Below are 23,428 nucleotides of genomic sequence, written 5' to 3'. Positions count from 1 at the left end.
AGAAAACAGTTCAAATTTAGGATTGCTGTAAGAGTACTCCTTGACTGAACCAAAAAGGCCAGCCTTCGTGCAGTCATAAATCTATGAAATCTCCCCCCACTCCATCCCACAAAAGTATTTCTGCTTTCTTTGGCAACCAGTCAATGCTTCCTATATTTAAGGCATCAGTTTCAAAACCTATGTTCACCAGCCTAGTTAAAATTAAGCCACTAATGTAGCTTAAAAAAATTACAGTACATATACAAGGTTTAAAGCTTTGCAGGGAAGTAAGTACTACGGGGCTTTTGTTTTCAGTAGTATAATTTTCATTCTTTAAATGCTCTAACACTACAGTGACATATGCCAAACAAAAACTTATAAATGAGATGGGCAAGCAGACTCCTGTTACCAGCTGATAATCCAATGATACCAGTGACTGAATTAAGTGCTCTTTCAAGAATGACATTAACTAGGCATTTCTTCCTTCCCTAGACTGAGAAGTTTTTCTAAGGAAAGACTGTAAGTTACAAAGGCACATCCCCCTGTTAGTCACAAAGCAAAGGACACTTGAAGTATCACCTGATTGTCTTACAGCCAAACTGGGAGGTAAGATATATAATAAAATAACTGATGTAATGTGATATGGTTTGAAGTGCCAGAGAAACAGCTGGAAGAAGAGAGATTAAATTCAGCATTTTAAGTATCAAAACAGAATGTCATGTGTGAATAAACCCCAAGCAGCGAGCATCTCTACATTATTTTCTTTCTAAAGTACTAAGTACATTTTAACATATTAAGGCATTGCAAGAAGTCATTACATCTTACATCCAAGTAATATGACAGCAGTACTAAAGTTTTATGCACCTCTGAGCACACAAATGGTTACTAATGACTCAGCTTAAAACAGGCCATTAATGCTGTTTCAGGCAGTTATCCAAAATCAGCTGCACTGCAGTCTGAAATAAACATAATACTTAGTGATAATCATAAGTATGCTATTTCATAACCAAAAGTTATTTATATAAATAAACCACTACAATTTAAGTTTGGCTGATTATGCGGCAGATCTTCTGGGTGGGAAAGAAAAAGCCATCTGTCCCTGAAAAATGTAATAGTGGCTTCTGGAGTACTATCACTCAGTATAATCTATGTCAACTAAAAAGAATAGCTTTCTCAAAACAATAGTTCTGTCTGTTATAACTTGCAGATCACTGGTCTAAAAGAGGAAAAAATCAACAATGTGCTGAGTCTGCCTAACAAAGAGTATCATAGTAAGAATATCTGTTTTCAGAAAACATGATACTTCCTAAGACAGAGACACAAAGTTCTCTTCTATTAGTGATGATGCTGAGAAGCTAACGCCAAAGCATCCACATATTGCTTTGCTATGAAATTGCTACTTTCCATTTCCTTTTTCTTTTAAATAAACTTTTGAGTTGTGTACCCAACTTAGATGATATCTGTATTTCGCACAGAGAATCTTCACAGTCAGAACTAAATTAGGTTTAATCACCTTAATTCCACCATACAGAAAACAAATCTTGTCACACATAGATACAGGGTCAAAATAGTCCATTCCCAAGCTCATTAGAAGTCTTTAATACTTCCAAATGAGGTACTCCTACATGCAAATCAGAGAGCAATAGCTAAGATGACTGTTTTTCAGAATAGTAAAAAGAAGATGCATTACAAATCCTGTTGCATTAGCTTTCTATTTTTTTCCTCTATGGAGACAGTCCACAATCTTCTTCCCTTAAGATGAGGAGTGAGTGCAGATTTGGCAACTAGAGCAATCAGGGTCAATGTTTCCCACCTAGACACAGCCCTCTTGCATTGAGAGCCCTGCACAAGGTAAGCAGAATAACGTCTCGTTATTCGTTGGCCAGGACAATGAGCTGCTGCAGGAAGCAATGCTGGAAACTCCGTAAATAGGCCCTTCTCCCTGAGTTAGTAACAATAGGCAAATCTGTGGCACTCGCACTACAGCTTTGAAGGCAAAACGGCAACACAGGCTTCTAACAGCAAGTGGTCATGAAAAAATCCTACCCCACGCTCTTGTCAAAAATATAGCTGTACTCCTCCCCTTCCCAAGTCAATTATATCCTCATCAAATCTATTCCTAAATGCTTTTAATCAAAAAGAGCTGTGGAAGGTGGATGAGGAAACTAGTCCAACCATTTCCAATACAGCTAGAGTGTCTTTGGAAAGAAATATCAGAGATTAAAGGATGCTGCACCAAACCAATTCAGAGATGGGACAGTGAAAAAAAAAACAAAACAAAACAAAAAAACCCCCACATATTGGGATACTTGGGGCTACATTTTCAAAACGTAAGATCTGTGTGCCAAGACTTTCTGAAAAAAACAGTTATTTACAGCTGACAGAAGAGGCATGAAATCATGTCATCATGCCAAATTTAACTGTACCAACTGGATTTACATGTGTAAATGTAGCCATTTGTGATAAAAAGCAACACAGACGTGTATGAACACTTGCATAAAAACAAACTAAAAGCACACACATTCTACTCAAAAAATAAAAAAGTAAAAAAGAACTCAAGTTAATCAGCCTATTTTATCTGTGTGCAAAGAGAATGGGAAAGAGAATTAAATGTTTCCAAATCTTGTTGCTTCAGCTTATTAAACTTCACTGGAATCTAATATGAAAGATGCATATCTACATGCTGCCCTGTGTGAAGTTTTCAGAGACTTTCAACTTTATCTCCTAGAAATGAGTGCTATTCCTCCTGGTAGCACTACAGGACACAAATCAAGACTGCATGGCCTCCTAGGAGGTAAACAGATGCGGCAGCACAAATCAGTTATTTCACTACATTTACATTAGCAATTCGTGTCCAACTTTGAAACTTTAAGTACAAATAAAAAATCCCAAACATGCAAATTCCTGTCAGAATTCCTTTGAAATATTGGAATTCTTTCCTATCCAGGAGAAATAGTTAGATTATTTATAACCAGACATAATAAAAAACAAGCTGATAAATGATTACATTTGGAGCATACACAAAGGTTCCTATCAGAGATATTTACAATAGTATTTAACCGACTGGCATTAACAAGTACATCATCAGTAAGCAGTTATATGTCAAGTTAAAGGTTAATATGTTAGTCATAAATACTGGTATCCAAGTGAAGAGCTATAAAGAGAAATGTTTTCTTACTATTTAAATGTAACAGTTAATCTGAAAAATGTTAGAAGAGTTACATACCATGTAAAGACTACAAATAATTTATACAGGTAAAACAAAAGCTGAATTTGAACACATGCAAATAAACCAAAACATAGCTAAATGAAATTAACAGATAAAAACGTAAGCAATGATGAGTACGAATCATTACATTTCAATTTAATTTTTGCATCACTCCCTCTAGGCAGCCAGAATAATCTCTCCCAAAGTAAAGCATCTTTTTCACCTCACATGAAACCAAATTCCAAGCAAGAATAAGATGACTAATTATGTGATCATTTGAGTATTCAGCACTCCATACTTCCAAAAATAGTTTGAAGTTCCTTGTTGAGATATTTGCACACGCTGGGATAAATCAACATTGGACCAGGGACAAAAGTAACTGAAGGAATAGGCATAACGCTTCACAACAGGTATATTTTTATAAAGCTTTGCAGAGTTGTATGTTCACAGGATTTCAAAAATGCAACTTTTCTTTACCTTTATAGAAACTGAGCCAAGTGGTAGTGGATCAATGTTCCTTTAGCTTTTGCACATGGAAAACTTAGCTCAGCGTTGAGAGGGGCATGGAGACACTCTGTATTGACCAATGAGTATTATCTATACTGTACAAGTATATAATTAATCACCATAGGGATGTCTTTAGCCTGACTGCATAGTTTTAAATCAAAAGAAGGCCTTTAGAAAAACAAAGCAGGAAATTGAATAACCAGAAATGACACTTCACTAGGGAAAAACACTTCCACATGCCCAGAGGAAAACAAACAAACAAAAAAAACCCAAACCCCCACACACCTAGCTGCTAACCAGAAAACACCTAGCTGATCTATATATTCAGCAAAACAGTAATTACTTTGTTAAAAATGTGAGTTTAAAGTCTAAAAATCTATAAAGAAGTGTAAAAACCATTGCTCTCAAGAGTGTGTCCATATGGCCTGTGTAGATGTATTTGGGAGAAGATGTTCAGCTGTTAAGAACTGTTTCCTAAGAGCAGGATGACACAGAGGCTCTGCTCTGCTTTCTTGTAGGCACTCTGAAGAAGAAAACCCTCTCTGGTTAACTTTAGGAGCATTTAAAGTTCTAGGAAGAAATGTCCGCAGGGTCTATTTTAAAATCTTTATCCTTCTGTTATCCAGTTTTCCAAAAGAAATACACTCAACTCCCAAAGGGAAGAAATGCAGGTACTAAATCTCCATCAGTTTTTTTGAAGCAGCAACCCAGGTTACAGTACAAAGTGATCTGTCGAGCTCCTCATCTACAAACGGGAAAGTCCCCTGGATTCAACACGTAAAAATATGAAAGCTGAGATTTGTTATTTCTAAAGATGAATGCAGGAGAGCAGTTAGGCTTTTCACTGTGGCAAATGTAATTAGGTAAAACAATTTGAGAAAGAGACAGAGAAGGAGGTACCCATAATAAATCCCAGCACTAAGAAGGCTACATCTATCTCTTTATGGAGTCTAAATTTAGACTGCAGTAAGCATGTCCCTCAGTATTAAGGACAGCGTAAATAAAATCAATTGAAATACACTGAAAAACAAAATAAACCATAATTCCCTTTCTCTCTCCATTTTAATGCAGCCAAAGCAAAGCAAAAAGATCACATGCTTTTCACAGCAGTAAATATAAAAGGAATTTAGAGATCGAAATAAAGAGAAAGTCATAATACCTGAGGATCTTTATTTCATACAAGCCTTCAGCATTTTTGAGATTTCTTCTTTCAGAGCAATGCAGTAGCATTCACACTTGGCATTCTAGAATAACACTGCACACCTATGTCTTCATATTTGCAAATGTACGACAGGTTACCAAAGCCGATCACTTCTGAATCATCATCAGTCAGGAGAATACAGAAAGATGAAATATCAGTACATACCCACCTTGAAACCTAAACGAACTAACAGATCCGATACGGACACAGCAACTCACAATTTATAAACCACAAACAAAAGCGTGTAAGTCACTTTTTTTCCTCAGCTATGTTGGTCTTAAGCAGCTCCATTTAAGCTTCTGTAAAAGTGAATTTTGCATTCTTTAAAATAATCAAATGGGAAACAGCTCATGTATTTCCAAAATCGTGATTTTGTGTAAAACGGAACAGGACATTGTATATTGCTTCACTACCTTCCCTAGAACTAGATTTGCACCTTTTAAATGAACGACCACAACAGCAGTTTTCAGTGTGGGGAAGTTTTAAGTATTGATTTTACCAGCATAGTTTGATTTGCGTTTGGCAGTGCCTCCACAGAAATCAGAGAACACAGGTCTAGAAGAGAGCTTGAAAAGATATTCAAAGACCTGCGCCCTACAATTTTCAGACCAGTTACATATTCACCTATTAGTAGTTTCATTTAGGCCCTGTTTCTCTAGCTCGATTATCACAATGTTATTCAAGGCAGAGTCAAATGTGTTGCCAGAGATACATGACATCTATTGTTCCTTACTTATCTCTAAAGTCTATTATTCTGTTAAAACACATACTAGATTGGCTGGACATGATTTGCTCTTTTACAGATCTAGATGTTGGTTCTTGTTCACTTAAAATTGCTCACATTTCCAGAAAAATATTGAAACCAATAAATGAAGCTAACTGGCCTATAATTGCTTAGGTCCTCCCATCTTACCCTCTTTTTTTAATATATATACTGTGTCTACTCATTTTCTGCTCTTTCTAGTTTTAGTATGTTTCTGTCTAACTTCAAAGATCAAAGAGCCTATGATTTACCTCAGTTGATCTCTTATTATTCTTCCTAAGGGAAAAGAGAACACAGTTCCTTTAAGGAACCATCAACTTTCTTGAACTCCTTTTTTCTTTAGATATGTACTAATAACTACATATTTTTACTCTGCAAGTGGAAACTTTAGGTTCTAGATCTCACCATGTCCACAAATGTAAACCTTAAAAGGCTTTTAAAAACACTTTTAGAAGATTTTTTGTTGTTATTGTTGGTATTTAAATAATGCAGCTTAGCAAAGTTCATTACTCTCTGTGGTCAACAATCACTTCCATTAGACATTAACTCTTGAACAGGACAGTGGACTAGATGACCTTTTGAGGTTCCCTTCAAACTAGAATGACCTATGATCTCAGAGCTGATATACACCTACCAACGGCTGAAATTGTAATGGCATTCTGGTAAATGAAAGACAAAAGCAGCCTGATATTGTTTCCACAAAGGCTTAAAGGTTGAATTAATAAGCTTGATCTGGACAAAAAAAAAAAAAAAAAAAAAAGAAAAAAAATTCCTAGAGAACTTAAAAGCAGAGGCAAAATGCACTTACAGTGTTGGCAAGTTCTAAATAACTTCCTCCAACAGAGTTGCTAAGATTTGAGGCCTGAGATAGAAGTCTCTGCAAAGCAGCCTGTTGAATCACACTGTTTCCACCATATTCCAACAGCTTTTGTAGGGTAAAGTGACTCTGGAGGTCAGGACTCTGAAGGTCTCTTGCTCCTGAATCATATTCCCAGCTTTCTCTGGCTCCTGACAGGGCACCTAAAATGCATAAATGGAAAAACAATTTAGTATGGGCTGTGTATAAAGAATACAGGAATGAGCCTGCTTGCCTTTCCACAAAGAAAACAAAAGCAAATAGCTTCCCCACCACTATTCCACATCTTGCACATGCTGGCACATCCAGAAGAAGGAAAAAAAAAAAAAAAACTAAGAACATCTGCAACATACAGGACATTTACCAAATTATAATGCCCAGGAGGGAAAATAATAGCATTTGCATACATTATTTAGTAAGAGTAAAAATAGAATAATTTACAACAGCTACAAACCACAGAAAGAAAAAGTATCAATTACTATTTCAGAATAAAAGGCAGCATTAGTCTAAGTACAAAACAGGAAAAATATAATTCACCTATTTTTTTCACTGAAGTAGTATCAATGCAATAAATTAATCTTCTACATGTGCAATTTGTCACCTTTTTATGTTAGCACTGCCTTTCTTATTGCTTATTTCAGGATTGCTTGTTATAGTTCAAGTTTCTAGGAAGCGTCAATCACCAGCTGTTTCATTACAAGAATACTATCATATGTCATAGATATCATATACCTAGTAACAAACAATGAATGCTTCACAGAAAGTTTTTGTATCATGAAGATATAGGGTTACCATTTCTCTACGTACAGTACTCTCAATTCCCTATAGCCAGAGACAGGCTTAAACGCTAAAACAAGATTTCACTGTTTTCCAATTTTGTTTCATTGGTAACTACTTCGTCCTTACGTGTTTCTGGTTTCCATACAACTGACTCCTTTTAAAATGATGCTGTGTTATTTAGTCAACAATCTCCTAAAACATTCCATGGTAGACACTAAATTATTTAATAACTCCAGGCAGCATTGTAATATTTCATATGTAGACTAATGAAGATTATAAACAATTGACTTGTCCAAGAACACATTCCAAGTCAATAGAAAAGTCAACGCAGAACTGAGATCTACAGCATGCGCAAAACTGTAAATCCACCATGCCATCAGCAAATCGTAAGTAACTGGCACTAATGCTACCATGATGGCTCAAAAGCTTTCCCTTCTTATGAGCTATTTTCCCTCTCTGAATATTCACTAGCATTCTAAGTGAGTGTTTACTTATCAGCGACTATTACTTATTCATTAAAATGCCAGGGAGCAGTAATATGCTATATAATGAACAATTAGGAGAATGCCTTCCGTCCCCCCTACCAAAAAAATTAAAGCTGCAAATGTGCAATGAGAAAAATAGCCAGAAGAGAAGCATGACAGCAACTAATCTGTAGCTTTAGATTAAAATCCTTGTAAAGAAGTTATGCATGACAAATCGACTTAAGAAACTCAAAGGTGCTTTCCCTGACTTACTGCAAAGAGAAATATGCCAGTCTTAAAATGTAAATAGAAAATAACAGAAAACAGTTATTTTGTACTAATTGCTAAGTACAAAATTACATTTTGTCCTAATATAACTAACATGATTCATTATCACAGGTACAGGTAATGATTAAAGATTAATTCAATTACTTTTACCTCAAGACTATGCATCAGTGTACTTAATCTAACTATATTCTGCTAGCTTTCCAAAACAGTCAAGCTAAGGTATTACTAACAGTTTCCCGTTCAAAGCATGACTATGTCACAGTGTGTGTGTAGTGTACTACGACTAGAGACAATACACAGTGTTAGGTATCTCTGCCCTCTTGTGGCTACAGCATCACAAAAAAATTTCCTGTAAGGAAGGGAGCTGAAGCAGCAGAGATGTTGTCTCAGGAGCCTAGGAATCAATTCTGCCTTCTGCCAGCTAGACAAGGACACAGGAGACAACCAGGATATCTGCCCAGGCATAGCCACAAAATTAAGAGAGCAGGTTATATCATACAGGTACTCTTGTTTGCACAGAGCTAAATGTATTTTCAGCAGAGTATCTGCACTGTAAGTTGCTATTTAGTCAAGACACTGGTCTGCAAAAGAGCTCATGCCACTAATTACATTACAGTTAACATCAGCTTTTCCCAAAAGACCCAAGGGGTTTTCACAGATTGCACCATCTACTGTAATACTGAAATTACTTGTGAGGTTGTGCTAGCTCAGAAGCCATCTATCAGTTACAGATGAATACAAGCCCTCCAGGAAAGATGTAACCATTTTTAACTCAAGAAGTTTTCTTAAAAGTTCAACTCTGTACTCCTAATTTAAAATATACATTCTAAAAGTGCAAGGAGAGATGACTGTTATGGAAGAAGAAATTTCCAGTATTTTATTTTGGGCTTAATCCTAATCTCTAAACTTGGTGAATATTCTCCTAAAAGATTCCAGCACTCATGGCTTTTAAAATCCTGTCCTCATCAGATTTGCACCTTTTAAGTCTCAGCTTAGTGGAGAAATTTTAGGTTGTCAAAACTGGAACTTCATAATACAGGTGATTCAGATAATTCAGTGTGGACATTACTATATTTGACATACACGTGATCTTAGCTCTTGCTCCTTACAGTAGTAACCAGAAAGAAGAGATCTTTAGGTATGATGCCACACCAACAGCTGACAGCAGATCCGGTAACTAGGAATCAATAGTTCTTAAATCTATGATTAAGAACCAGTCTTTACAGAAATGCATACATCCCATAGTAGTTTCCCGTGTTGTTCTACACTTATATATAATCACACCAAACATCAGATTTTCCTGAAAAGAAACAAAATCACTGTGGAATTTCCCAGGTAATAAGCATACAGCAGAAATGATGCTATTACAACTACAAAGCAGAAAAAAAAATTATTTAGTTGCACAATATTTATATCAGTCAAGTAACAGAAAGGCATATCATTGTTTTTAGATTATATAATCAGAGTTTTGATTACAAAGTAAGACAGCCAAATACATCCTTAACAGACTGAATGAATACACCAGACTTCTCTAAAAATGCAGTATAAAAATCAGCTTCTGATTAGTCAAGCCCTGAGACATAGCCCAAGCCATATGCTTATGCCCATGGAAGTGGGCAGTGGTTGGTTGCAAAAGGCTAAGGGCAATTTCATAGAAAAAAATTATCAACCAGAGAAAAATTCCTGTCCCATTTGCTGTCTTCAGTCTTTCGCAGTTCAGGGGGAAAGTTACAAATAGAGGAAAAGGAAAAAATCTAGCAAGTGTGGAGATGAAGGCATATTATTAGCACCACAAGTGTATTTTTTATTTTCAAATGAAGTACAGAAAATTTCCAAACAAAATAGTTCCCCGAAAACCTGCAACAGGATATAAAAATTAGTTTAGCTAACACACCTGTAACTTGTTATTCTGTCTCTTGGTACAAACCCCAGAAAATAAGAGAAGTTCTGACACAAATGGAAAAAGATTGAATTTAACTATTTGGAAAACACATTGCACTGGATACAGTGGAGCCTCCTATAATTTAAAGGGTAAATGTCAACCTCAAAAATGACACTTTGACCCAGGAGTGTTTTCTACATAAATATTCTTTTAATTGATTTCCTAATACTACTAGCACTTGTCTGTCTTGACCTGCAGTTGATTCATGGGAAATCTCCTGTGACAGCAAACATTCATTATGTATGGGGAAGTTTTTGTTTCTAGTGTTTTGTAGATTATCTAGAATACGTCTGTATACACTAATAACAGTAAGGTCAATCACACAGCTGGAAAACCCAATGCTTATCTGAAACATTTAAGATTCCTGTTTTGCAGGTTTTGCTGTTCATTTAATTAGTCCCTGCTCTTAATTATTTACCTTCAGTTTATATTTAGATAAACTTTTACACATTTTATAACATCACATTTATAAAAAACAAAGAACAGCTTAGTCTGATCACAGCAAATGATACATACAAACATGAGATTCCATAAACGCAGATAAAATTTCAGTTGTTGTTTAAAGTCATTTAAAGCAATTCCCTTGACTAATATCACTATGATGGGATACCCTGCCCATCTGCATTGAGACTTCTTGCTAGTTAATCTTCCCTTGCTCCCTGTAAAGCTCTCAGCAATGGCACAGAATTCTGCTGCTCTTGCGCCATTGCCATCTCATCCTGCTAACCTGAAAGCAAACGGTATTTCATCTTCTCTAGAATATTTAACATTCTTCCTAGAAACCTTGTACTCTGCAACAGAGAAGCAGATGCCAACCATGACTGCAAGTCTATCCATATAGCCAGGCTTCTTGTTTTGGTAAAGGTCAACTTTACCAGACATTATTGATGGACCCAGAATTCTGTGATTTTATTTTTGTTCATGAAGTAGAAGAGATCATTCATCAGGATGGTAGGGCACTGAAGCCACATTAGCTGCTGAAAGGATTTGGGATATCAGAGCAAGTCAGGTATTGTAAGAGCAGCCTTGTATCAACTTCTCAAATGAACCTGGCTTATGAATAGCAAACCTGAAGACAGTTCACAATGTAAGAGGAGACGAGTACAACCAGCCACTAGGTCCCATAGCTACACCTCACTCAATGATGACAGAGATCCAAAGTCTGATCATTATATTTCCATGAAGTATTACTGACATTTAGTACTTGAACTCACTTGAGACTCTCTTACATTTAATACAGAAAATAATTTATATGAGCACAGAGCTCAGTTTCTGAGAGAAATTTCATTCTAGAGTCTAACAGTTTTACTGCTGAGTAGGCAGACAGTTAACTCCTCTCTGCTCAGTCTCAACCCCTGGTCTCAAAACCTATTTCCATCAGTCATGATTTTCTAACCAACAGCTGAATAAATATTTCATTTATTTTATTATCATAAGCATTTCCTTCACGTCTTATAGCACAATCATATAACAATTCCTGGAGATACTTTCCACTTGATTCCACTACCTTATTTCACACATCACCCAATTGGCATAAACAGGTAATAATTTTAAGCAATCTGTGATTCTGTAGTTTTCTAAGATGAGCCAGATGTTTGCCCTCTTTTTCTACTTCCATTTCTCTCGCTATTCAAAATTTAGGTTCTGACTGACTGAAGACAGTTTTCTGCATTCCCAAAAGCAAAATCTTACCATAAGAATGACTATTTTTCAGCACACAAATCTTTTTATTTTTAGCTAATATTTTATTCAACAGTTAAAATGTGACAACCTCTTAAAAACAGTGGGAATTTTGACCACTTTTTCTGCTATTCAAAGAAGGCAACAGGGATATCTGTGAAAAGCACTAGTCATTTCCAAGCTCCCTAATAACTTCAATAATACACACAGTTTTGGAGATAAAGGCACTACTGGATGAAAGTAAACACTTACAAAATTAAAAAAGAATGATCATTTCTGAATAGTCAGTTTATTTCATACTAAATAGCCAGTTGGATAAGATGTCAAGGAGTAGGCCTAGCTATAAAAATAGGGGTGGACGAGGAAATAAAGAGGAATGGAGAATAAGCCTTTGGACATTCAGATATTTAATTTCTGTAAGCTGATGCAAAATTACAAGGGCCAAATGCATTTTAAAGAAAATTTAAAATTTGAAGAGACTTCTAATTGCTCATATGAGGTAAAATAAACAAAAACAACTGCAAATAAGCTGTGTTCCAAAGTCCAGAAGGGTCAACTTCATACTAAGCCAATCCAACCAGAGAAGTGAAAATCAGAAAGTCATATTTGGAGCTTACTAAAACTATTTCTATTGTTTTCTCTATAACAGACTGTAAACTTTCTCACATCCCGCTGTCTGCGATCTTTTTTTCGGAAGAACTATAAGAATCTAACAAGACAAGGCGGGGGGAATGAATGAATAAATGTGCTTTCGTGTTCTCAAAAACCTTCTGGCAGAACTGTTTGCGTCTGGAATAGAAATAAAACCTACTTAAAACCACAAAGAGATAACCACGAAAGGCTCTGTGCAAGTCAGGGAACCCACTTCCATGCAGGAACCAAGGACCAAAAGCTCCAGCTTCACTGTCTATGGTTATTGTACTGTACATGACTAAGCCTCTCAGTTAGAGTAACTATGTTTCCTATTTAACAGGAAACACACTTTTAAAATCTATTTATTTATGTTAAATCAGATTACAAAACAATATGAAAGATAACATGGTAGCAGACATATGATGATGCCCACTTTGTCTCAAGCTTTTGTTTTTGGAGAAGTATTTAAAACAGGACACGGAACATGTGCAAATAAAAATGATCAAAACTTAAGACTGTCAAAAACGGAGGTTTTTAGTCCACAAGTTCTGACAAATATCTACTCTTCTCACAAAAACAAATTCCATGCATTTTTGGAATACCAACATACATTTTCTGATTAAAAACACAAAAAAATACCAAAAACCCTCCAAAGACAAAAAAAACACAAAAAGAATAAACAGGCTGCTCAATGAAACACACACTCTTCTTGTTTCTAAGCTGACCACCATCAAGAGTGCAGAAGTACAGGTTTTCCCATACTCCAGTCCTACTTGCAAGACTTCCAAAACCTGGGTTTCCAGATTCTTCACACTGTCACGGAGACCTGAAATCCCTTGGATTTGTGAGGTGGTGCACACAGTCTGACTTCTCAACATCGACCCTGAAAGCCAAAGGGCCTAGACCCCCTGAGACAGCAAGAAGCAAGACAAATGTCTGAGAGTACTTCATACATCACCAAAGCTATCTCCACAAAATGTCTCAGTTTTCACAAACAGGAATTTTTCTACAAAAAGTTGGTGAAAAACTTTTCGAGCAACCCTTGTCATTATATTCTAGACTAACAGAAAAGCAAGTTTCTTTTTATTTCCAGGAGGACTGCTGCTTACCACTTGCAACACAGAGAAATGTGCTCTTTAGTTCTGTCTGCTGTAAAAGTAGTAGCTTCCTACACACTGCTCAACTAATTATATGCCAGGAAAGCATACATCATCTTGGACTATCTCCATCATTTCCTTCAAATAAGCATTTCAGGACATGAAGATAAAAATATTTTAACTACGGTGGAATTTATAACTTATAAATAAATAGAATTTATTATTGTTATTCCATATAGCTACAGATCACCTCTCACACACACAGGTGGGTAAGAACATTTATTCAAAAATACAGGCAGTTTTCTGCTAAACATCCATTACCAGTTCTAGCAGAATTTAGAATAAAATAACTTCTCTGTTTTTGAAAAAGACTACACAGACATGTTTTTTAAATGAACTCTCAACTCAGCATCCAGTCCTAGAAAAACTTTTCATCTGAACTTTTGCAGAAGACTTCTACAATGCCCCAGAAGGAAACAATCTGCTGTGGGAGGAACAGTTATGGGAGATGCACTAAATTTTGAGAATCCCTCCACGATTAGCCTGCTGGATCACTACTAGACCTTGTTCTTCTCACCATGCTTATATCTGGTGTGATAAATACTGCACAGAAGATGCCATGTTAGGCTATGTTACTTCTGCCCTTTTCTCCTTGGGATTGGAAGTGAGTATAACAAGCTCTAAAGGAAGGAAACCATAGCTAAACCCCAACCAGACTAAAGAAGACAATTTACTCCATGGGAGAAATCTGTTTCATGAAATTACCTAAGGGGAGAAATGAACCAAGTCAATCGTTTTTGCTTTAAAAACGAAAAGACTTGGACTTCTTTGAAAAATGCATCTGACACCTCTGATAATTTTTGCTTGGATTGTTTTCTAAATAGCTCAAAGAACAAAATCCCCCAAATACTTTTATATCATGCCAAGACAAGCAAGAATACTTTGAAAGCATTTTATATGCCATGAGTAACACTATGAACATAAAACAATGCACAAGTCTGATGGGTGCTTTTGAAGAAGCAGTATTATTTTCTCTCAAATTACAGTTTTCTCTATATATGAAGGAGCCTCCCCAACTTCCATTCAAGATGCTCCCAATTTGGATCTGACCTTAATTCACATGTACCAAAGCAAACAAACAAAACATCCTGATTTTATTGCTTGTTGTTCTAGGAACTATAATATTTCAGATCTACATTGGTAACGCTAGAGATAGGCAAGGTGGAGAGCATGTCACTACATTAGTCAAGAGGGGAGAAGCAGAAATGTTCTGCAAGACAATCCTTATTTTACAGAAGCTGGACAGTGGGATGCATCAGCAGGCTCATCCCTAAAAAGCACCAGCCAAACAAAGCACATCCTCTCTGAAAGCGTTTGGTTACTCAAACTTATTAGAGTTTGTGTAGAAAGCATAGCTGGGACAAAAGTTATCAAATGACATTGGAACCCAGTTCCACACTCCATTTGACAAGCCACAGCTCCATGTCTTGCTGCTGAAGTTGGCTAAAAAGCATAGACAGCACTAGGTCATGCAAGAACATCACTCTGGAACAAGCCAGAGCTGTGGTGCTCTGTAGAGTGGTGTGGTGTTGAGAAGGCCAAGGCTCCAGCACCAGCTGCATGCATGCTTGTGTCTCAGCCGGTGCTTACTTGCACTGGCTATTGGTAGCAAGCAGCAACTGCACCAGCTGGTTCAGGTTTCCCCCTGCAGGCATGCTTTACCCCCAGTCATTCCTCCTCCTTCCCTCCAATTTTTTTAAGCTATTTGGTAATTTCAAAGACATTTGATAGTGGCATCAATGTCTCTTAAGATACTAAATTCCAACAATTTCTATGGAAAGAGACACCAACAGACCCTAGCAGTGCTCCTGGTGATTAAAAAAAAAAAAGAAGGCAATGTGAGCTCAACCTCTACTACACATGCAAGAAAAAAAAAACATAGGAGGAGGCGGCCACGCAAAGGAAAATGAGTTAGTTCTTCATACAACATAAAGATAAGCTGTGGAACTCTTGGCTGCAGGATATTGTGAATGTTAAAGAACTGCATGGGTTCAAAGATGCATTTCTGGAAGAGAATATCACAGAGGGAGGGAGAAGGGAGGATGGGAGGGCATCTGTGAGTCAGCAAGTGCATATACATACATGCAACTGTCTCTGGTTCAAAGCCCTTGAACTGAAATTTAGTAACGCTTGCCCTATTGTTGTAATCTTCTTAGAGCATTTGTTTTTCATCACTCTAAGAGGCAGTACACCACTTCAGAAGAATCTCTGGTCTGATGCAGTACAGCTGTTATATTATATGAATGCACAAACCATGAGAAAGCTTCGGTCCAAGTTTGTGACCTATCAGACATCAAAGAACCCATTCTTCGGGGAAGACTTCTGTTTTGTGAAGGTTCATTGGTATTTAATACCTAATATACTATGTAATCCATTTTTAATAAGAAGATTAATCAACTGTCAGATACAAATTCCTTGGAAATCCAGCTTCATTTGCTCAGAGAACTAACTGCTTTAAGTTTTAACAAAAGAAAAAAAATTATCTCTATTCTCCTGCTCAGCACAGAGGTAGCAGTATCAAAGAAATATTTAAAAGCAATAAACTGAACCATTTTTAATTAATGTAAGTTCATATGTAGTTAAATTCAGCCTAGGAGATACTCACAACAGCTTTTCACATCAGACAACTCTAGGGTGAAACTTTGCTCAGAAGCCTCAAGAAGAAACTGCAGTACACCTATGGGTCCATATGAGTTCTAACCCGGTAGCATTTATTTAAATATAGCCTAAATAAATCTAATCACTGAATCAATTTCTTGGAAGCAATTTATTTGCAGTAAGGTCAAATACAGAGTCAATCCAAGGTGAAAAGCAATGATTTGCTGCCCCAACTGGCCTGTCTCTCATACTTATCCATAAGCCTAATTCAAGACCAAATGTCTGCCATTCCTTTGAGTTATTCTCATGCCTGATATAGAATGTAAATAAATTACTGCATTAGATTTTCAAGGAATTTCCTTTTAGTAAAGAAAACTGGGGAGCTGGCTACGAACTAATTACTAATCACTATCCTACAGCTGAAGACTGCTTATAGATTCTTATTTTCATAACTGATCACCTAGCATATGAAATCAGATCAGCAGGTACAGAAAACCACTCACCTGCCTGAAGAAAGAATTTACGGATAAACATATTTTGTTCACCCTCAAAAGCAACAGACACTAGAAACAGGCTATCTTTATCATGGAAAAAAGGCACCTTGTCATTTATCTGTGAAGAGCTAGGCAAATCTATACAACATATAACAAACAAATCTAATTCTAGCTTTTACATGAAACTTGTAAAACCATACAACACAAAAAATGACAGAAGCTACACCTATTCAGCTAACTTCCTACCTTAAATCATTAGAAGTATGGTTCTGCTGCATTACAAGGTTGCATTTGCTAAGTGATCCATTTCCATCAGTGGCTACACTATTCACACAGATTTCATGTACCTATCTCAGTGCCTCTGCCTCCAAAACCAGGAACTGTATCAACAGATCTCATCCAACTGAAATTCTCCCTGTATTTCCTCCTGGAGTGATATATTAAGGAGTCAGGTTAGCATACAGTCATTGCAAGACTCCAGCAATACTTTCAGAAGTTATTTTATTCCTTTTTATTAGATTTTATATAATGTCAAAAGAACACTGAATTAACAGAGTTCACATTCAATTTCATTTGCATGAAAATCACTGGTTAGCACTTGGAAATTAATGTTCAGCTTCCCATTGAGTTTAGTGGCACAGAGTAAGTAAAACATAATATCCCTGAGTTGCTAATATTCAAGCAGCAAAAGTATCATTCTAATAACATGAAAAGTGTCCTTAGGCATTTGAACACAAGATTAATTTTTTAAATCTAGTCTTACACTCTCTCATTTGATCGCCAAACTGGCAGAAACAGATGTGGGTTTAGCTTACAGAGCACACCTACGACTGGGTATTAAGAAACTTGAGTTCTGTATCTTGACTAAAACTCAGTCTCCTTGCTTCTGCATCCCACCTGGGAACACAGGAGAAGAACCATTTGTTGGGCAAAGTTATTAGAATAGCCTTTCATCAGTGATAAAAACTGTCAGGTGAGAAAAGTTCAATAAGTAGTTAGGACTTCTCCAGTTATTACTCTACTTCATAATGAAGTGCAATAATTACAGGTAACGAAGATTATTTGGGTTTTTTTTAGATATACACATCAGTTTTCACACTCTGTGAAGGAACTGTGAACATCTACAAGAAAAGCCTGCACAAAATGCTGTCTGACTGGTAATCTCCAAACAATCACATACAAATTTGCGGTGTAAAAAGCCCCATCAGAGAAGCTGGATTCCTTTGCTTCAGATAACCAGGACTCCTGCTGATCAGTGGCAATTAAATGAATTTGGAATTTTTGTAATTTATGCACTCCATATGGATACATGATAAAAGCTTTCAAGGGACAGCAGCAGCTGACACATCACATGGAAACAAGTCTTCAGAAAAGGCCTATTAACAGTCTTTGAAGATAACCATTATTAAAAACAGTGTACCCTGTTGGAAGAAAAAAAAGAAAAAAAACCCACAAAACAAAGACCATCCAGCAAGTTTATATGTACGTATTGGCACACTATGATGTCTCCTGTCTTCAGCAACATTTGGAAAGCAATAGCAAGCTGGCCAGTATAACAGAATCAACACTCTGAACACTAACAAGAGTGCCTGAGCCTCCAAAGACATGAAAGGCACAGAAGCATACACAGCTTGTAAGTCAAGCTTGACTGCAGGTATTGTTCCTCAGCTCTTGCTGTGCTCATGCTCTGTGCAGTGTTTACATCACTGAGTTACTTTACAGTGGTGTTTCCTGGCCTCTTTAAGGGAAGATCTGTAGAACATCTTGGACAGAGCTGCCACAATGTTTTTCTTTTACAACCATATAAAAACCAGTTGCATTCTGAATGTTCATTATTATTATTTCCTCCCACTCTGTTTTTTGTTTATGTGAGAGAATGTGTCCATATGTTTTCCAATTATTAGCAAGTCTTACAGAATCTGCAAGAGGGCAAGTAAGGAAAGCATGAAGTCTCTACAGGTTTAAAACTACAGTATGGCAAAGTCACGCTTCATGATCATGGCACAGAATATACCAAGGCAGGACATTCAAACTATTCCTGAGGTCAATCAACTTTTGAAAAAAAAATTATCAAGAGAAATACGACAACTCATCAACTTAAAAATATGCATTAGACTTCTCTTGTACAACGAAAAGATATTAGGAAACGGGGGAAGAGAAATTAAAAAAAAGAGTAAATTTTCCTGGGAGCAATGGGGACATCAACAAATTTGAATGTTCATCATATGACAGTATGTTTAGCAGCAGTTAATAAGATTTCTTTGTGGGATGCATTTGGAGACTGTAATATACAGCTGCCTCCTGTAAAGTTTAGGACATGTCTTTTACCCTTCATTATTACAACACCTAATTATGAGGCAGGAATGTCTAAGACAGAAGGTTTTAAAACAGAAGCTGCCAGAAACCTCTGACAGCCAGAGGAAGACAGCAAACAGGGGAAGTTTGTATGGCAGTTCAAGGGCAGAAGTGTTTTCTCCTTTTTCAAACGGGGGGAGGAAAAAAAAGCATCTATGGCAGTATTGAAAAAACAGTCAATATAAAAAGGCCAGTAAAGATAATTATAAATGTGGGCTGTGAAACACACATCATCCTTAATCCAATAAAAAAAGACAGTAGGAGCCATCTTAGTTTTGAAGTGTTGTTTGATACAGCTCCTGGAAGAAGATTTGTGGGCTGAACATGCAGTTGAAGCCAAGGATTCTGAAGGTGCAGTGTAGACAGCGATGGAGAACAGGAACAGGAGTTTCATAACTGAAGAGTTAATCTTCTTGTACCTCATATATGTGTGTGTGTATACATATATATACACACACACACACACAAGAAGGATAATCAGAAGAAATACTGACTACAACAAAATATGACTATGAAAGCAAGACCAGAAAAGAGACCAGACAGTGAAGAAGAAAGAGTTGTGAAACAGATCTGCTGTGTTGACAAGTCAAGGTGGAAAACCAACAATCAGCAGATGGTAGGATGTTGAGGGAGAAGTGCAGCCAACCTAAAAAGCAGGAAGATACAGAATTCATCAAGGATACAAAGCGAACAAGGAAAATTCAAGTGTCTGAGGTGACAAGCCAACAACACGTGCAGACAGAAGTACTGGAAGACAGAACAACATGAACCCTGCCAAGAAACTAGGCAAAAAAAAGCCACACACACCAGGTTTTCAGTCCTAGGAGACTGACTACTAAAAAGGAAAGACAGGTCAGTCACAAGAGGAGCCAGAAGACAGATAGGCAAGTGCTCTATGATGTATGATGTATATCTGAGGGTAAAGAATACTCTTAACTTAAATTGGGAGACATACAAAGACAGACTACTGCAGGATCTCTCATTAGAAGAGTATTTTAAAAAAATCTAGGCTCATGTAGTCTAAACAAACAAAAAAGGTTGAAGGGATACAGAAATCTCTACATAACAGCCAAAGGCTGATGGCCACCTTCTGAAGCATGGGTGTGGGTCAGTCCCTAGATCATGGACCAGCTGTCACATTCAACTAGTACCCATCTGTGTCAGATCACCGACAACATCCTCAGCCCTTTCTGCAGCACCCTGCACTTGCGGGGTTGGCCATAGAAGCTGTTGTCTTCTGGTCTCTTGCATTTGTTTTTTTTACATATACATGTGTGTATATATATAAAAAAAATACATATTTGTAAGTGTTAACCTTTCCAATCTAATGACAGCTGATCACAATGCTAGAGAGAACGAGACTCGATAACACAGACAATTCCTTCCTACGCCCTGTGTTCCTGCGCATAACATGGAAAGGTTTTTTTTGTTGCCTTTTTTGCATGGAGGCAGGGCAAAAGGAAAGGAGAAGGTTAGTATTCTCTAAATCTCAAGGAATTTCCAGCACTCAGATCCCCAAGTAAGTAGATCAATTTTCTAAAGCATCCCAGAAACACTGACATTCCTACTGTATATTATATATCAGACACGAGACTAAAATTATTCTCTCCTTGGTTTTAACATTTCTACCTAACTACCTACCTGTCTGGGCTTTCCAGCCAATGAAGAGCTGACTAGGTCTTCAGTTACCAGCTGCGCTCTGCAACTCCTGTCTTTTCAAGGAAGACTGTTGTCTTGAGCAACTGGGCCTTTTAGAAGAGTATGTTCTGCACACATTCTAGTTCACATTAAGAATGACTAGACCATAACAGTTATAACAGCACTTTAATGTATGAGGAAATCATGCCAAAGCATATTCACAAAACCCTGCAGGTAAAACCCTGATGCCAGTAAAAATGATAGCAAAACTCCCAAGAGTTTACCTCTTCTTGGGTCACACCAGCAGAACATTTAAAAGTCATACCTACCTAAACTGTTATCGCTGCTAGTTGGCCAGGAAGCCATCCTATCCCTTAAATTTTTCTTTTTACAAGAGTCATCCGATTTCACAGAAAGCTCCACTTCCTCCTTCCTGATTTCTCGCACCAGTTGCATGCGGCACTGACTAAAATCCTGAAAGGAAATTTTTCCATTTTCATCTGCTCCCAGCTGGTGCATGATCTCAGCGACAGACTCCTCCATATTCAGCTGGCGGCAAACCATCAGCAAGTCATTCCTGAGGATATTTTTAGAGAGAGAGTGGGGGGAGAGGAGGGATGAAAAGGGAAGGAAAAGGGGGAGGGGGAGAAAAAAAAAGAGAGCAATTTAGTTTAGAAGAAAAGGAATACTAACTCTGTTTAATCTGGAAATGCATTAACACACAGACACTTAAACTCAATGAGTCAACCATGATTTTTGTCCAAATCATGAGGATGGCAACAGAGTTCAACAGAGAATGACCATGGAAAGGCAGGTAACATTTTTCTTTAAGCATTAACCTCTATTTTCATACCATACATTTCTACTAGCAGAGAAATACACAACGAGGGAGAGCTGAAACTTGCTGTTGATCTTCATAGTGTCTTGTGAAGAATGTGACATCATACAAATTTAAATAATTATCTTCTAACTAGATGAGAGCTTAAATTTCCATTAACTGAAGGACAGGCCAAAAAAATTTCTTTTGCCACTAAACAGCAGTAAGTTAAATAGGAAAAAAACAAAGGAGGACAAAGAAAATAGAGTCAAAAGGGAAATAATACTTTTAATAACTGACTTCAAGCCTGTCTCCAAACATTCCGACTACCAAAACCTTTTAAGAAGCTTGCGTGGTCCAACTGTTTAAAGAAAGTCACAAAAGGGGGAGGAGGCAGTTCTCTGAAAAGTACTCTGACACTAAGTGTCAGAGGCCAAAAGACAGCTGCAACCAAATCAACATGAAAGATACTTCCAAAATACAATACATATACAAATTTGTACAGAGTGCTATTGGGATAGATGCATGCAAATAACCCTAAACCCTAACCTGCTCTGTGTGTGGGGAAGAAGACATTCAAGAACACTAGGACCAATGCCATTTTCTATTCTGTTTGAAAAGAATTTCTGGAACATACCTTAGACTCAATCTAAGGGAGAAAAGTATTCTGAGGAGAAAATATTCTAAGGTGTTTGTTTTGCACCACTCTCTACTCCTTTTTCCTTTTCAAAATTGAGGTAAGCTGACGGTTTTGAAAGAATTCACAACAGTAGCAATTGGTAAAAAACACTGCATGAATTAGAACTTGATTACTAAATACAGAATGGTGAGTAACCATTAACAAGTCCAGCCAAGGAACAACAGTAAACCTTTGTGCAAACACAACACTGCAACTGTAAGCCAAGACTGCATTGTCTTCCTGAGCACAGAGAAAGTGCATCTCTTCCTCTCCAGATGCTCATAGTTTTCCCAAACAGCAAGAGACAAATTTGGTAGCCTCAGGCCTGCCTCATTCCACTGCGGCTTAAAACAAGAATCATCTACTCACAAAAGGGAGAGTCAAAGACTCACTTTGTTCCTTTTTTCTTTCTATTCCCCTTCTACCCAGGGAATATTCCACTTTACAGAGTGATGGGTATGGGGGCACAGCAGGAAAGAAAATGTTGAAACTTCTTCTCCAAAAAACTGAAGGAAGACAGATGCATTACTTGCCAAATGCCAACTAGTCAGATTCTAAAAAGAAATGTGGGTGACCCAATTTACATCTGAAGCAATAGCTGCTCTATACTACCAAGATTTCCTTGGTGCTGCATTCTGTCTGATTTCAAAGTTTAAAAAATTGCCACTATTTTGGCACTCTCACACTTTGCTATTGCTTTCCCTTCACCTTTTTCTTAAATACTTTTTGTTTTGGACTGCCACAACACTACCATAGTGATTCATACCACAAACGGTATGAATATTTCATGGCTTCTTTTGTCTGTTATTCATTTTTATGCTGTACAAAACTTTTCCATAGGAAGAAGGAAGAGGAATTGTGTAATAAAATTAATATTATATGAATTATTATCATTTTTAGCACTATTAGCATTTCAATACTAGTATCTGATTATTCAGAAGGTTTCTGTAAATACCAAAATATCCAAAATTCTTGCATCAAATATTACATTAAAGCCATTTAATATCACGATCAGTGTCCATCTGTTATATAGAAAAGTTACACATCGGATGGAGCTCTGGAAATCTGTTCTATGTCGTAAATCCAGAACAGCTGCCACAACAGACATCTTGGCAGAGATGTTTATAGTGAAACTGGAATACAGTAAATAAATAAGCCACATTATGACTATGTATTTTAGCCAAAAAAAATCTCCACTTAGGCTAAGAAATGACTTTATTGTAAGAAACTTAAACTACATCATGTGTGCCAAATCTAAGTGATTGATAATTGTAGTTAAAATTTTTGTAAGAGTTTTGATTAACTTTTAATCTTATCAAGAAAAGGGGGGAAAAAAAAGAAAAGAAATCTTACTATGGCTCAGTTCCCTGGTTTTAAAAATTAAGATAA

The 23,428-nt window shown here is 36.9% G+C and overlaps 1 protein-coding gene and 1 long non-coding RNA gene across 7 annotated transcripts in view; both read right to left on the bottom strand.

Moving 5' to 3' along the window:
* Nucleotides 1-23,428, bottom strand: part of MCC (MCC regulator of WNT signaling pathway) — a 217,772-nt gene that overhangs the window by 163,805 nt on the left and 30,539 nt on the right. For 5 of the 6 annotated variants that reach the window (XM_026120081.2, XM_026120078.2, XM_026120079.2 and 2 more), the window contains 2 exons: nucleotides 20,873-21,120; nucleotides 6,467-6,678 (listed from right to left, as the gene is read on the bottom strand). In XM_026120081.2, coding sequence (XP_025975866.1) covers nucleotides 6,467-6,678; nucleotides 20,873-21,120 — 460 coding nt within the window. The remainder of the gene's footprint in view (nucleotides 1-6,466; nucleotides 6,679-20,872; nucleotides 21,121-23,428) is intronic. The other variant, XM_026120083.2, reaches the window with a different exon arrangement.
* Nucleotides 3,421-6,459, bottom strand: LOC135325010 (uncharacterized). The gene is made up of 2 exons (XR_010386235.1): nucleotides 4,854-6,459; nucleotides 3,421-4,458 (listed from the first exon to the last, which is right to left on the bottom strand). It is a non-coding gene; the product is annotated as an uncharacterized LOC135325010 (long non-coding RNA).

The sequence above is a fragment of the Dromaius novaehollandiae genome, chromosome Z, assembly GCF_036370855.1.
Source record: "Dromaius novaehollandiae isolate bDroNov1 chromosome Z, bDroNov1.hap1, whole genome shotgun sequence".
Lineage (NCBI taxonomy): Eukaryota > Metazoa > Chordata > Aves > Casuariiformes > Dromaiidae > Dromaius > Dromaius novaehollandiae.
This window is presented reverse-complemented; position numbering and strand designations above follow the sequence as displayed.